General features: G+C 42.9%; 1 protein-coding gene across 3 annotated transcripts; it reads right to left on the bottom strand.

Moving 5' to 3' along the window:
- Positions 1 to 9,189: 9,189 nt before the first annotated feature.
- LOC136511799 (pseudo histidine-containing phosphotransfer protein 5-like) lies at positions 9,190 to 16,326 on the bottom strand. Of its 3 annotated transcripts, none has more exons than XM_066505823.1 (8): positions 16,093 to 16,326; positions 15,781 to 15,976; positions 14,019 to 14,142; positions 11,294 to 11,424; positions 11,094 to 11,162; positions 10,165 to 10,236; positions 9,658 to 9,730; positions 9,190 to 9,560 (listed from the first exon to the last, which is right to left on the bottom strand). In XM_066505823.1, the coding sequence occupies exons 3-8, from the start codon at positions 14,019 to 14,021 to the stop codon at positions 9,507 to 9,509; spliced, it is 402 nt and encodes a 133-aa protein (XP_066361920.1). In that variant the 5' UTR covers positions 14,022 to 14,142; positions 15,781 to 15,976; positions 16,093 to 16,326; the 3' UTR covers positions 9,190 to 9,506. The 3 variants fall into 3 exon arrangements, with proteins under 3 accessions (XP_066361920.1, XP_066361921.1, XP_066361919.1); XM_066505824.1 differs by having other exon boundaries at positions 16,187 to 16,285; XM_066505822.1 differs by lacking the exons at positions 14,019 to 14,142; positions 15,781 to 15,976; positions 16,093 to 16,326 and adding an exon at positions 12,057 to 12,564.
- Between the last annotated feature and the right edge of the window lie 27 nt (positions 16,327 to 16,353).

Genomic DNA, 16,353 nt, shown 5'->3' on the forward strand with positions numbered 1-16,353 from the left:
TTGTCTTTTTCTATCTTCTAACCATGGCAAGAACTCTGACGGACTTCAATGAGTGCGTGTCCAAGGGTGAGCTTGCAACGTTCATGACTGAACAACGCAATCTTATGACCGAGCTGACGTGCAACATGAACAATCTGGTCATCCGCATTGAACAGCTTGAGCAACGCCCTCCACCTTATTGTGCTGATGATGAAGATGCGGATGCTTTTGGTGATGAAGATGCGTATGCTGACGGTGGTGCCCGTCGCCGCCTCAACTTCAATCGTCGCGGTATGGCAGGTAATAATCATGGTAATAATGATCCTTTTGCTAAAATTAAATTTAGTCTATCACCTTTTGCTGGTAATGTTGATCCAGAGGCATATTTAGATTGGGAGCTTGCTGTTCAACAAAAATTTGATTATCATAATGTTCCTGCTGAGCATAGAGTTAGACTTGCTACTAGTGAGTTTACTAATTTTGCTTTGTTCTGGTGGAGTGATCTTTGCAATGCCAATAATGCTGCTGCTGTGCCTCAAACTTGGAATGTTTTAAAGCAACGTATGAAATCTCGTTTTGTTCCTCCTTATTACCAACGTGATTTACGTTTGAAACTACAAACTTTAAAACAAGGTGATAAAGGAGTAGAAGCATACTATCAAGAATTGCTTATTGGTTTAGCACGTTGTGGTATAAATGAAGATGATGATGATGCTAGTGCTAGATTTTTTGGTGGTTTAAACCATGATATACAGAACATACTTGATTACAAAGAATGGCGCAATTTTTCCCAATTGTATCATCTTGCTATTAAGGCTGAACGAGAAGTACAGGGATGCAAACAACACCAGCCTTTCAGGTCTAACAATGGGAGGAATTTTCAGCAGCGTTCCGAGCCGGAGACGCCCAAGCTTCCTATTGCACCACAGCCATCTACACCTCCATTTTCTTCCGGGGTAAGTAAATTGTCTAATGTGCAGTTTCCACAGCTGAAGAAAGGTGGCACTTCGGGTGCTTCTACTAGCTCCTCCTCGTCCAGCTCTAAAATCATTTGCCACTGATGCAAAGGCATGGGACATGTCATGAAGGAATGCCCCAGTCGTCGCGCTTTCATTGCTACCGATGATGGATATGTAAGTGCTAGTGATGTTGAAGATGATTTAGCCCTTGCTGCTAACATTGATGCAGATCCCATCGAGGGCGATCAAGACAAGGAGGCCATCACCATTGACTCCGTGGCTGCTACCGTGGACTACCCTAGCCTTCTTGTGCAGCGTGTGTTGAGTACACGTGTGGGTCATGAAGAAGAGATGAAGATCCAATGCCACAATTTGTTCCACATGTATCTCATTGTGCAGGGTTGTCGTGTTCTCACTATCATTGATAGCGAGAGTTACAACAACTTGGTGAGTTCAGATTTGGTTGACAAGCTTGGCTTGACCACACGACAACATTCGTATCCATATAAACTTCAATGGTTCAATAATAGTGGTAAGACTAAGGTAACTAAATCAGCACGCATTAGTTTTTTCACAGGCTCTTATCATGATACTGCTGATTTTGATGTTGTCCCTATGCAAGCTTGTTCCATTTTGTTAGGTTGCCCATGGGAATTTGATAATGATGCTTTACACCATGGTAGAACTAATACATACACTATCATACATAAGGACAAGAAAATTACATTGCTGCCTTTGTCTCCTACGGATATTATTAAACATGCTAATGAGATAAAAAATAAACCTCCAACAGACATTGCTAAAAATAATGGGATTAAGTTAAAAGGAGGTGCTTTTCTTGCTACAACTCCTGCTACTGCTGAGTTATATGATAATCCTGATGCACCATGTTATACTATGTTTTGTCAACCTTTTATGTCTGGTGCATTGCCTGCTGTCACTAACCTTTTGCAGGAGTTCGCTGATGATGGGATGGAGTCGAGGACGACTCCAATTCTACAAGGAGGGGATGATGAGGACATCGCCAAGATGGAGTCGAGGATGACTCCAATTCGAGAAGGGGAGGATGATGAGGACATCGCCACGCTGGACACACCGACGCCATGGTCTTCCCCAAGTTCCAATTCATTCCCAACTCAGCTGCCACGTCGCCCTCGGATTCAGCAGACACATCGTCACTGTTTCGGTCATAACTTCCTCATACGACATCAAAACAGGCCGTTCTTGGATGCGTTGGAAAGGGGACGACGACACCGTCGTTTTGGATCTGGTCCCAGCTCTAGAAGGTTCGTGGATCATTCTGTGTGACCACGGCAAGGTGCTGCGTCACCTATTTGGGCCAACTTGGCCATGTATCGTGTCGGGCCTTAAGCCCAAGTTGTGGACGCCCAACCCCTGGCCGTCCCCAACCCTAGGTTGAGTCTTAGACTATAAACACAGCCGCCACCGCTGCTACACAATTGGGTTTTGTTTAGAGTTTAGTTTTCCATCGAGAAACTGAATCGTTCATTGTAACTGTGGTGACAAATCCTTTTACAGTGATCTAGGGCCCCCGTTCTTGATCTCCTCCACTATGTCGATTAGTCCTTTGGAACCGAGTTCTTGAATCCTTTATTGATATTCGCGTCATTCATATTTGCAATTTCAGATTGCGTGTTTTACCTTCTTGCTTGTGCTCTTCGATTCACTTGCAGGAAAAGCCTTCTTGGCGAGGTCAATCAAGTTGTGCTTGGTTGATAACCAATGGAGCAGTGGTGTAATGGTTGCAGGGTTCGAATCGTGTCTGATTTGAAGCCGGATCGCCAATGTCGAGATCTCCACAAATCGAACTTACCGGCTACCTCTCGGAAGATCGGGCCTGTACTCATCAAGAGGTGCCTTGTAAGTCTGCTGAGACTGACGGGATGGCTGTCCATCTAGAGAGTGATAGGGCACCCGCTTGACAACCAATACCTTCTGAGCCTGTGGGTTACTAGAAGACCCAGTAATCACCTGCTTGCGCTTCCACTTAGCCTAAGAGTCACACTGAAGACCCTCACTGGCAATGGCTGCATTCATCAAAGCACCAAAAGTCTAGTAGTTCCCTGTGTACAGCTCCCTCTATAGACTACAAGAGAGGCCACGATAGAAATGGTCCCTCCTCTTCTCATCAGTGTCTACATGGGTTCCAGCATACTGTACAAGATGGTTGAACTTGTTCACATAATCCATCATAGACATGCTCCCTTGCTTTAGGTCCAAGAACTCAGTTAACTTCTGGTTCAACACACTAGCAGGAATGTAGTACTCTCTAAAAGCAGTGGTAAACTCCTATCAAGTCACATGGTGGTCTACCGGCTGCATGGCATTGAACGTGTCCCACCATACACTAGTAGAACCCAACAGCTGCTGCGCTACAAAGTGCACCTTCTGTTCTTCAGTCATAGTGAGCAGCTAAAGCTTATGCTTCAGAATATGAAGCCAATGCTCTGCATCCAGAGGCTCAGTCATTGGTGTGAACATGGGTGGGTGTATCTTCAGGAAATCCTGGTAAGAATAGGGCCCCTCAGGACCACGGGCACCACCCCCATTCCCGCCATTGCCTCCATGGCCCCTACGGGCGAAGCCACCAATCACCTGGGGTAGCATCTCTAAGGCATGGGCTGACTCATGCCGAGCAGTTAGCATCTCTGCCATCATCTCCATGTGGGTCATCAGAGGTGGTGGTGGTGGAGGAGGAGCCAGAAGTGGGGCCTCGTGGCTGTCCCCATTGGTGTGGCCATTGTCCTCACCGCAACCGTTATCACCTTGGTCTGCCCCAGCACTGGTACTCCCCCGACTAGACCTTAGGTTCATATATAAACATATAAGAACCAACCATTAGGGACAACCCTCTAGATTAGGAACAAGTGACTTAGAGAAATGATAAGACTTTTATTAAAACATTCTTTTAGGTTATCCTGTCAATTCACTAATCCAAATTATATGTGTGGGGGGAGTTTAGTTTAAACAAGATTCTCTTTTCATGATGCATGCATCGCCTACCAGTTCACTTAGGCCAGAATATAGCGGCATTTGCAAAAATTTTCAGCACATCACACACTTACTTTTCGCTTGCTAAACGATTCTTACGCAGCGTAAGTTAGTGTACCTACAAAAGATTGATTAGATAAAACCAGTGCCGCTATCCTATATAGACCATCTTACTAGGGCTTATACTTATTTATGTAATTTTATCGCATCCTATTTTTCACAAAGTTTTTGTTGGTCCAATTTTAGGTTTTGAAAAGAGTTTTTAAACTCGTAGACTCATTATTGGCTCTGATACCACCTATGGCAGAACCGCCTAAAATAACACGCTTTCGGAGGCGCTCATCTTCCACTAGACACTAAGCACCCTGAAAATTAGCTATATCAGATGGTTCCGTCGAGCACACCCCAAGGGAGAACTCGAACAATCCACGTTTTCACCCAGGATCCAATAATGAGAGCGACTTTACAATACTTAATCCATTTCATACAACAAGAGTTCTTAGAAATACATTATTAAAATACCAAGTTTAGAGTGCGGAATTTAAACAGCGAAATTGAAATAAACATCTAACGATAAGATACAAGGATTCATCTGTGCCCACCAGAAGAATCATCCACACAACAGCCATTCCTCAAGCTACACCTGCAACAGGGGTAAATAAATCCTAAGTACATAATGTACTCGCAAGACTTACCCGACTAGTGGGAATAATTTTCCGACTCCAAAGGATATGATAATCTTTATGGTTTGCTGGGTTTTCTTTTTACATAAAGCATTACTAATAGTGAATCCTTATGTATATTTTGTTAGTAGTCATGATTAGTTCATTAGCTAACCATTCTATATAAGCACATGTTCTACTTTGAAGCAAGAGTTGAGCAATCAAATCCATTTCACCATCTTTCATTTTCCAGTTCTTACTATGGTGCTAGATTATAAACAAGTTGTACCATATCACATGGCAATTCGTGAACCAATGTATACCAGCTGGGTACCCCAAAACACACGTCCCGCTTGTACCCCAGGCACAAGCAGAACCAACCCATCACTCTCCTATCAAGGGATCTAGGTCCCCGTCTAAACTTGGACTCCAAGCCCCTACTGTTGAGTCCTAGACTTAGTGTGGTGCTTAGACCTCCACCATCCCCGCCTCCAATCAGTCGGTCCGAAAAGAGCCACAACCCACGACAAGAGAGCAATGAGTCTTCCTACTTCCATAAGCAAGTATGTGCTCAGGATAATAAGTATGTGACCTGACTAGAATCCACTGCAATGGACAGTCCTTAACCGACACGGATAGGGAAAATAGTGTAACTAAGCTATGACCTGTTGGTCGTGGGACACAACATATTACACCCACTAATACCCATACCATATCCCTGCTCGGTCTCCATTTCCTTTTACCATTTTGTCATGAGAGTAATAATAATCACCTATTGTGAGTAACGGTAGGTTATTCACGCTACCGATAGCCTAAACATAGCAGCTACTCGACCTATGCTAGTAGGACTCATAGGTAGGTTTATCTATATATGTAGTTTCAATATAGATCCTGTAACGTAAATGCACATCACAGATATATATATTCAGTGATTATAAAAAATAAGGGTTATGCATCGAGGCTTACCTTAGGCAGGCGGATTGTCAGCTAAGTCAGTCAGTGACAGCTCTGGAACCTCCCCTACATGAGGATCTCCTCTTTGTACTCCTCGATCACCTCCTCGTACTCATGATCGCCGGTGATCACGATCTCCACCAACTCGTTCTCTACATGCATGCAATGGTGATGCAACACTTAGTATTTTGGCAACAGCAACTCTTAAAATAAGAATACACATGCTAAGCTACTAAACTATCTCTAATGACTAAGATATTAAGCTAATCATTATCTCTACCAAATGGATTTCAAGCTCACCCTACAAGTGCTTAATTTTTATAAACCAATATCATGTCATTATTCATTTAGCCTTAATGGGTATTTAGCTATCATATTAAATAGTCTATTTTAGGGCTACAAAAATTACAGTGAGCCACAACCCACGACCCACGACAAGAGAGCAACGAGCCTTCCTGCTTCCATAAGCAAGTATGTGCTTAGAATAATAAATATGTGACCTGACTAGAATCCACTGCAACGGACAGTCCTTAACCTACACGGACAGGGAAAACAGTGTAACCAAGCTATTACCCGTTGGTCACGGGACACAGCCTATTACACCCACTAATACCCGTACCATATCCCTACTCGGTCTCCATTTCCTTTTACTATTTTGTCATGAGAGCAATAATAATCACCTATTGTGAGTAATGGTAGGTTACTCACGCTATCGATAGCCTAAACATAGCAGCTACTCAACCTATGCTAGTAGGACTCATAGGTAGGTTTATCTATGCATGTAGTTTTAATATAGATCCTGTAACATAAATGCACATCACAGATATATATATTCAGTGATTATAAAAAATAAGGGTTATGCATCGGGGCTTACCTTGGGCAGGCGGATTATCAGCTAAGTCAGTCAGTGATAGCTCTGGGACCTCCCCAGCACGAGGATCTCCTCTTTGTACTCCTCGATCACCTCCTCGTACTCATGATCGCCGGTGATCACGATCTCCACCAACTCGTTCTCTACATGCATGCAATGGTGATGCAACACTTAGTATTTTGGCAACAACAACTTTTAAAAAAAGAATACACATGCTAAGCTACTAAACTATCTCTAATGACTAAGATACTAAGTTAATCATTATCTCTACCAAATGGATTCCAAGCTCACCCTACAAGTGCTTAATTTTTATAAACCAATATCATACCATTATTCATTTAGCCTTAATGGGTATTTATCTACCGTATTAAATAGTCTATTTTAGGGCTACAAAAATTACAGTGAGCACATAATAATACAATGAAGCTACTATAAAAATTTTAGGGTTTTTTCTATCACCAATCTACCATAAAAATTCCTATAATAATTAACTTAATAATATTGAGCACTCTTAAATGATTTAATAGCTCCTGGTATCAACAAGCACATATATGAACTAAATACACTAACAGATAGAGCAAAATTTTAGGAACCTAACAAAATTTGTTTCATAAATTTTGGATACCTACATGATTTTATATAATTTACCAAAAATCAGCTCAAAAATATATTAGCAAACTATTTCTAATTCCTCATGAAAAAGAAAAATGTATTCTCTCGCGCGGCCCACGCGACGCAGCGCGCGCTCATGAGCGTGTCGCGGCCCGCTATGCGGCCCACGCGGAGCCGACCCGCGCGGAGATGGCCCGCGATGGGGAAATCCCGCGCGCGCTGACGTTTTTGTAAAATAGTCCTCGCACTTCTCCTGAATTACAACTAAGTACTAACACTATTTCCCCACCCTCTCATAACTTCTCACTTAACCCCCTGGACTTTTCCTAATTCACCCGCGCGCACCCTCGGCGACTCCGTGCACATTGGCGCGGCGAGCGACGGTACTGAGCGCTTACGCCGGCCACCTAGGACCCTTGCAGACCTAGCTAGGAGACCGGTGCTCACCTATGGGCGGTGGTTGCACGAATGGGGGTGAAGCAGAACGGGCTCTCCCCGGCGGCGGGCGACCTACAACGGCGGCAACCGCGTTCCGGTGAGCCACAACGCTAACAGGATGGTAGAGATAGGGAATAAGCACCAGGGGCACACCGCAACCCGGCCGAAGTGGTGGTTTGGCCGGTGACTACCTGAGCAGTGCTGGCCACGTGCGCACGACGAGCATGGCGACAAGCCACTGCGGACACGACCGCGTCAGCGGCAGCGGGGAGGCGGTAGCGCTCCCATAGGCGTGCGCACGGTGGAGAGGGAGCCAAGGCAAGCTAGTAGTGCAGAGGAATTTACGCAAGGTAAAGTGGTAGAGGCTGGCCACGGGGCGGGCGATGACGGGCCTTAACGGCACGGTGGCGGGCAAAGCTCCAAAATTGGAGCTCGGCTGAGCCGCAGTCAAAGCAGGGTGGGGGCAGCTGGAGAGGGGGCGTGAAGGCAGAGACGCGAGCATAAGGAATTGATGAGAGTTGCCCGTTCTCTGGCTCACCGTGACGCGACACGACGGCGGCGGAAAGCAGAGAGACAAGAAAGAACGGCGTGACAGGTGGCTCGGCTCGTCCTCGCCTTGGTGGGACGCGAGCAGCGAGATCGGGAGACCCAATCACCGACGCTAGCCAACAGGCGCGTGCTCCCGACCGGCGTGGCCCACGTGCGTGCGGCAAAGGCGACACACACAAGGCCGGCAACAGCACAGAGGTGCAGCAGACCTGCGCATGAGACTAAACGGTTGCTTCTAGACCTAAACCATCTTCACCATGCTCGAGATGGCACATGAGACTACCAACTCGAGCTATAACACTACACCACCCTTTAACCCAATCTCTCATAATAAATTGCTAAACATAGCAATGTCTATCTGTTGGCAGACTTGAAAATTTATAAGTTTTTTAGCTGAATTTGATTTTCATTTGTGATTTCTAAGCTAGTAAAAATATTAGCCAGTAATATCATTTTTCGACCGCAAGTATTTCACTGTCATCTACAAAGTTTGTACTTCCAACTTTATTAAGGTGACACGTATATGTTCCATAGCATTTTTGCTTAATAAAAATTGGTTTTCAACCTTAAGTGATATAACATGACTATTGAATCAACTTTCGTTTCGCATTTTTATTAATTGTTTTGAGTTACAGAAATTGATCTACACACTTTATCACATGTATTAACACATAAACATAATGCTCATGACATGTTTTAGTAAATAATTTACGGTATAACACTAAGGATGTTACAATGGTCGTGTCATGTCCTAGTCCAATTCATGTTACTCCCTTCGCCCCATTAAAAGTATCGCTTTTGACTTAGACTTCTTGACCGTTCGTCTTATTTAAATTTTTTTTTATAAATATTATTTATTTTGTTATGACTTATTTTATCATTAGAGATGCTTTAATAATGATTGATTTATTTTATTATTTACATAATTTTTTTGAATAAGAAGAATAGTAAAATAAAAAGTCTAAAAAGTTAAAAACGACACTTTCAATACGACGGAGGGAGTTGTTCAGTAATGTCCATCAGGTCTTTGATTGCACCCATCGCAAATCGAGTCGGTCTCGATGGCTACCGACAATTCTGAGCCCCAGCACATCACACAACAACATCGAGACACCGCAATCTGCGTCACAGAATGACAGAATGGACAAATTCGGGGCGAAAAGCAGAAATCTCATGATGCAAACATGCAAACTCCATCGAGTTTATTTGACCAAAATATAGAGGCAGGCATGGCACAGCACGTCTGCCAGACCACATCACTCTTATATGCCGGCCTAGCTAGTCGGCAGCAACAGCTTAAGGGCCCAGATTTTGAAGGATGTTACACTCAGTAGAGAATTCCCCCGTAGCAAACGGGGAAATTTCTTATTCGTGGCCCGTCGTTACCGCTACCCAAATGGCGTAGTGGAGCACCACTGTCCCCTGCCCTGCACCCTGCAGGTCACCACGCCAACAGGCAACAGCCGTTCCTTACATGCCTCTAGGTCTGGTTGCAGTCACGGCAGGACCGGCTTGTCGCAGCAGCTGCACGCAGGCGAGAATAGCAAGCAAGGTGATGAATGGTATATATGGTTCTCGAGAGATGAAGCTGGGCGTGTGCTGGTTGGTCCAGAACGAATACCTGGAAGTAGGATTCCAGCTTCTGCCTGAGGACTCCATGCTCCCTCTTCAAGTTCTGGAAGGACCTCATACAACTGTGAAAACAAGCAGGTGTATCAGTAATGGATGATTAACAAGTCTCGCTCAGAGAGAAAAGTTAGCATCACAGACAAACCAGCCGGTTAAACTGTCAATCGCCAAGAAGGGCTGAACCGTCAAAGCCAATCCAATTGGTCCTAACTGTTAGAAGAAAGAGGAGCAGTAGAGCATGTGTAGCTAGTACGGTTCCACATGACATGGCCAAAGCCATGCTGAAGCATTGCCTGTATGGGTGCTTTCTGCAAAGTGCCTATGGGTTGGGTGCTCAAGTATCAATGGGAACTATAGCACTTTTACATGTTTTTTTTCAAGGGAGTGGGGAATTTGGCTTGAGCAGTCATCTTAAGATTCACGACCCAAAGTTACCAATTTAAAGCCCAAAAAGAAGAAAATCATTGTGCAAATTACAGACAGAGTGGGAGGGAGAGACCCTTCAGCATTCTCGTCTCCACAGCTATTCCTGAATGAGGTGCACTCGTTCTTCATCCTAGAAGCACCAATGCTGTCACCAGTAGTGTTGTGTTAGGCATGAATAGATCATAAAAAGACATGAAGTTGTTACAGTGTGAACACATTGTCAAAATGTCTATGTAACCACACATTCACATAATATAAGCTGTGACAGTAATATCACAATATCTTCTATACAACGTTGATATATGCATGAACACAACTTTTAGTTTGTAAGGATGTACATATTTAGGATGGGGCTGATCAAACTGATATTTGCCTTTGCGTTAGCAGATCTCATCAAAACAAAATATGATACACATTTTCTGAGCATTGTTACCTACCATTTTGCCAGGCTATGCATTTCAAATCAACAAAAAATATTTAAGCATCCAGGCAAATGTAAGAAGTAACAGATGGGGATGAAGACTTGTTCAGGTTCTTCACCTATCCAAGCTATATAAAGGGTAGAAAAAATTAATCTGTTTTATAATCCAGTTTAGTTTTGTCTTCCATGTTACTTTTTTGGCAAAATAAATTAGGTCTGATGATAAATTAGTTGAACACTTGTTAGTATTTGAGAATTAACAGTATAGGTAACACATGAACAAGAACAACAGTACAAAACCTAAACATTATCATTTCCATTTCCAACCAATAAAAACGACCTGGGTATATGTGGCTGTCCTCCACCTGGCAGTGTTTTTCAAATCTAAGTTGGATCAGTTGTTAGAGAAAGTGGCATTTCTCTCCCCCACCAATGAGGTGACCAACATTTATAATGAACTTGCCTAAAGGGCAAACAAGTCCAAACAGCCTCTAAAGTCCATCGTCAATAGTTCTGTCATATAGCCATGCATGATATATGCAGTCAAACAAACACAGAAGCAACTATATGGATAGACCAACCTAGAACAGCTTCCTTTTAATTGCTGCATGTTTACATCCCATCTACTGAAATCTCTGGGGTTCTTCTCCCTGCACAGTGTTGTTAGATTACCAACAAAACTTGATGTCACTGAACATGTAAACAGAACAAAGTGCTGTCCTAGTTTATGACATCGCAGCTCTCCTGCGCATTCGAGAAAAAAGACATTGCCAACACTTACATAGCTTCCTCAATATTTGTCATTAGCCTGGTTGAGTTCTTGAAGAACAAGGAAACAACTTCTTCTGTAAAATTAGGGCTTGCTTCATCCTGCAAGTCCTCAATCTGACAAAATTGCTCATCCAAGTATCCCTGTCATTACAATATGGAAATCAGAAAACATTTTAACAGCACATATTAAAGTAAGGTAGATAGCAGAATTTGATAATAAAATCAATGTGGCCGTGAAGACCTTAGCATCAGTTTGCCTAGTGTCCACACTAGTAACATTTAGTGGAATTCTAAATTCTATATAAATGACGGGCGGGCCTGGTGCAAGCGGTAGAGTCTTACCGCCTGTGACCGGAAGGTCCCGGGTTCGAGTCGCGGTCTCCTCGCATTGCACAGGCGAGGGTAAGGTTTGCCACTGACACCCTTCCCCAGACCCCGCACAGAGTGAGAGCTCTCTGCACTGGGTACGCCCTAAATTCTATATAAATAACGTTGACACACTTAATTCAACATTTTTTGTTTCAGGTTCTTAGCTTTCTGTCAACTAATATGAAATGATGCAAACAATTTCCCCAAAAACACTCTATTGCACTCCCTGCTCAATGATGAACAAAAGATATCACAGGGTAACTATAGATAGAAAGGATTGAGAAGTAGAGTTGCATAGCCTCCAAAGTTATTTGTTCCTGTGGTACATAGTATATTGGTAGGTATACTGCAACACTTGAACAAAAAGGAAACACACCATTGACTGGACCAATGCGAACATAAACCTGATCAAAGAGGTTCTTTTTCAAGGATGCTGCCTGGCGTTGCAAATTAGAATACTCCATGTATAAATGAATGCCTTCAAGGTAGAGTAGGCACAAAATGCATATGCAACTGGTTGGTCACCTTGGTTGTAAAATAGTTGGCCACGAGATCCATTTATATAGCCGAGGAGGCTATTGCTATCGTCCACCATGAGTAAAAGTGAAGATATTTCAAAGTATGAACAACAAATATTAGCATGCCACGTACAGAAGGGATTTTATTGCCAAGGTGTGCAACATCTATCCACATTTTGGACAATGACTTAAACTGCTGTGTATCTGATGCTCCTTTGAGGTGCATGTTGTGCACATTCGGCCTGAAGAAACAATAACTGCTCTTCTTTCAACTAAGCAGACTGATTAGTACACGATCCAAGAAGATTGCCATTTCATTGGTTATCCATAAGCAATCCTCCTGGCCAATGTTTATTATTACTTGTGATGAAAAATTCCTAACATTTCACATGGTCAATAATACATTAGCATCTCAGGTAGTACTCTATTCCTCATCAACTCTAGCTTTCTGCCTTTCACAAACTCTGATGTTTCGTAAGCAGAGTTTTTTTTTTTCTCAGATATTACTTTAGTTTCTACTTGGTCTATCCTTTTTGTACTGGGCAGGTCTTCAATCACTGGAGAACAAGGAGATGCTGGAACTTGAAGCAGAGGTACCGAAAGGGTTGGCACTGCACTTTCACCAGCAGGAAGCAGAACATGGCCAAGAAGTGGCATTGATAACTCTGGATGGTGTTGGAGCTTAGAAGATGAAATCTGTCTTGTGAAGCTGGTTCTGCAATCTGTCGGCGGAGTTTAAGTAGCTGCTATCTCGTCTCTTCTGTTTCTGTCTATGTTTGTGGCAGTCAAAGTGAAGGGAGCTTTTGTTCTGGAAGTTTGCTTGCTGCTGTCATGTGGATGTGTTTGGCCAGAGCCATGTGTGCATCGTTGCAAGCTTGGTATATCATTGGTGGTAGTCATGTGACAAAGAATGTTGGTTGTTATATCTCTGTAATTTCGCTGTTTGTTTGAGTAATGAAATTAGAGGATGCCCATTTGTGGAGAAAAAAACTCTGAGCTGTTGTTCAGAGAGAAATGTAATGGAATAGAGCAATCCTATATTATAACTACCAAAAGATGTTGATATTCCTCAACTTGAGAACAAGAATAGATGAACCCCTTTCAAAACAAATTAGTTGGGCATGGATAGCTGAATCGAAAATTGGAAAGCCCCCCGCCCCTGACTTGAGGGCTTTGACTAGCGTCTAGACTCTAGACAGTCTAGATGCATGCCTGGGTAAAACCTCTGTCCAAATCGTTCAAGAACTGAAACCATTAAAGTCAGATTAGAAAAGCAGAAGTAAATCAACCATCGTGGGATGGTGAAGGAAAACAGCAGCATTTGGTCTTGTGCCACTCTTGTGAAGTATCAACTTACCTCTCTAACTGTCTTATGGGTCCATTTGAGTTACCGACAGTGGACGAGGGTGCCAAATTGTATGCTACTCACCCCCTCATGATCTCATCTAGGTTCAATTTACAGTGGTCAGTGGACCACTTTTACACAGTCATGTTGCTAGGTCAAGTGTTTGCTACAGATGTGTAAAAGCAAAACAATTATCAGAAAAAGTGTTTACATTATCATATTTCATATGATGATGTCCTTTTAGATTCAAATGATTTGTGTATCTAAGTTTATGAAATATTCTAGCATCTGTAGGGCGACACATTGCTGCAATGAATATGTTGTTTGAACGACATGAGGAGACTTGAGTTTTTGCCTCCTCAAAGTTCAAGAATAATATTGCTGTAAAATCCAAGACAACGGTGGAGAATTAGAATAGTACCAAGAGATGCCTACTTTTTGCACTGACAAAAAAAGTTGGACAAGGAAAATGACTTCAATAGTTTCTTTCAGCAGTTACGAACCATAAATCTCTCAGATCACTAGAGACTGGACCACATAGCAGAAGGGGTAAACAGATTCACTCAATGATCGGTCCGGTGAGTGCCCTTCGCACCTCCAATCATCTTCACATCTTGATAAGAGAATCTGTTGTGGAGTGAAACAACCAGAAAGCCTACTGATGGAACAGATCAAAAAAGCAAATTCTAGTAGATCAAATTCATGACAATGAACGTTGAAATGAACGGACAAAATTGTCTGAATGCAAATTAAGCAGTTGCAACCGTCTCTGAATGATAAATCTGTTCATAAAAGATCCTATAAAATGTTTTCACTATACAACCCGACAGTGATATCACTTTCCTTTTATCAATGGAACATTCTTACAATAGTGTACCAACCTCAACATACAATAGGTAATGAAATATCTCGGTAGAAATTGCATGAGCAAACAATAGTAGTTTTTCCAAATTGTAAGTCATTCTGGTTTTTCTAGTTACATACCTTTTGCTATGCACCTAGATATACACTATGTCTAGATACTTCGTAAAAGCTATGTATTTAAAAAGGCCAGAACAGCTTACTAATTGGAATGGAGGGAGTTATATTTTTTTACATCACACTAAAGATTTGAAAAGTGCAACATCCATCTGCGCTGTTTCTAAAAAAACACAGCAGCAAAACCATTATGATACATGCTTACACCAATGCTTCGTATCTATACCTAGAAATAGATGAAATATAGTGGCTTGATTTAGAGTATGTAACATGTCATTTGTGGTGTGATCTGATATGAAACGTATGATTAATCATAATAAATGTGATAATAGTATCATGGTCATCATACTGAAATATTGACACCATTTGGTAAACTGGTAATTGCTTGCTACCTATTGTACGTTAAAATAATAATCAGTCCAGTATCCACCCTTTGAGATAGTGCTCAGTTTTTCTTTTGTTCATTTCAGTTTTCTGAATATTGTAAGAGAATGGTTTTCCTGGACGTTTGGGCATTTCTTGAAGTGTTAAGTGTTGTACACACTTCATATAAGATTTTACTTGATGCATCCAATGAGCAGGATATCATAGATGGTGGACCACTGTCATATGATGAGAATACGAGATTCTCTGATCGTGGCCTGAAGCACCATATACATGGAGCACATGGCATACATATCCTCTTGCGTACGTGTAACGAGTCTATCCTCTATCTATAGCAAATTAGCAATGGCTTCTACCAGCTGAAGATTATAGGTATTTAGCATGCCCTTCATAGGACTATAGCAGGTTAGCAGCCACAAATGCAACTTCCCGTAACTTAAACATCATCACTTAGTGCGAATGTATGGCATAAGCTTTTTACAGTCGAGGATTGGCACCACCCTCCAAAATGGCAAAAATCTCTAGTCTGTTTTGCCTTTGGGAGATCCTTGGATTTTTTCGTATATATGTTCAATTGCCTTTTGAAACTAAGATTTCAATCCTACAGCCTAATTGAATCTGCAGGCATACTAATAAATGGTGTATGTTCCACAGACAAGGAGTATTGTATCAAGCAATTGTATCGCTTAGTCAGAACTCAGAACCATCCATGTCCAATCATCACCATAAGGAGCTACATAGCACACAAGTTGAGAATTTATTCAGCGATGCACACAGTGTGCCTCTAGTGGCATTGCAAGGCTAGGCCGATGTTCTATTTAACTGAAAAAACACAAACGAATATCCAAGTTGGGCAATCTTGTCGCGTTGGTATTGGCAATGTGTGTCGAGTGAATACACTACCTCTTTTTAGGTATCTTGATTCCTTCGTTGATGTGAAGGCACACAGCAACACATTCCCTCCAGCCACTGGTGACATCCATATTGGGGGGGCAAAGCGGCAGCGATGGCTACACAGGCCGCACATGACTTGGACCGGGGCCTCCAGTAACCTCCATAAACGACTGGTCCCCGATTCGCCGAGCAACCCGGCCATCACCTGCTCAGTTCATTACGGATCAGCGTGGAGCCGTGGACGCAACCTAGCACCGGAATCTCGAAAAAATAATCGCACAAATGCTTGGGAAAAGAAAATAGAACATGGTTGAAGTTAACCTAACACAAACCGACAGGAGCACGGGTGAGAGAGTGCATATCCTCCTTCCAGGAGAGGAGGAGATGGGAAGGCGAAGCGCGCGGAGGAGTGTACCAGCTTGAGGCGTTAGGCCGCCGGCTCGACGGCGGCCAGTGGACGCCGCGCATGTGATTGCGTAGCAGCGGATGGGAGCCGCGGCGGAGGACAGCTGGGCCGCAATTTGATTTTCCGAGAGGAGACGGGCCACAGAATCGGGCTGCCGGGATAGGACGAGTGATGGT

Source organism: Miscanthus floridulus, chromosome 16 (genome assembly GCF_019320115.1).
Source record: "Miscanthus floridulus cultivar M001 chromosome 16, ASM1932011v1, whole genome shotgun sequence".
Taxonomy (NCBI): domain Eukaryota; kingdom Viridiplantae; phylum Streptophyta; class Magnoliopsida; order Poales; family Poaceae; genus Miscanthus; species Miscanthus floridulus.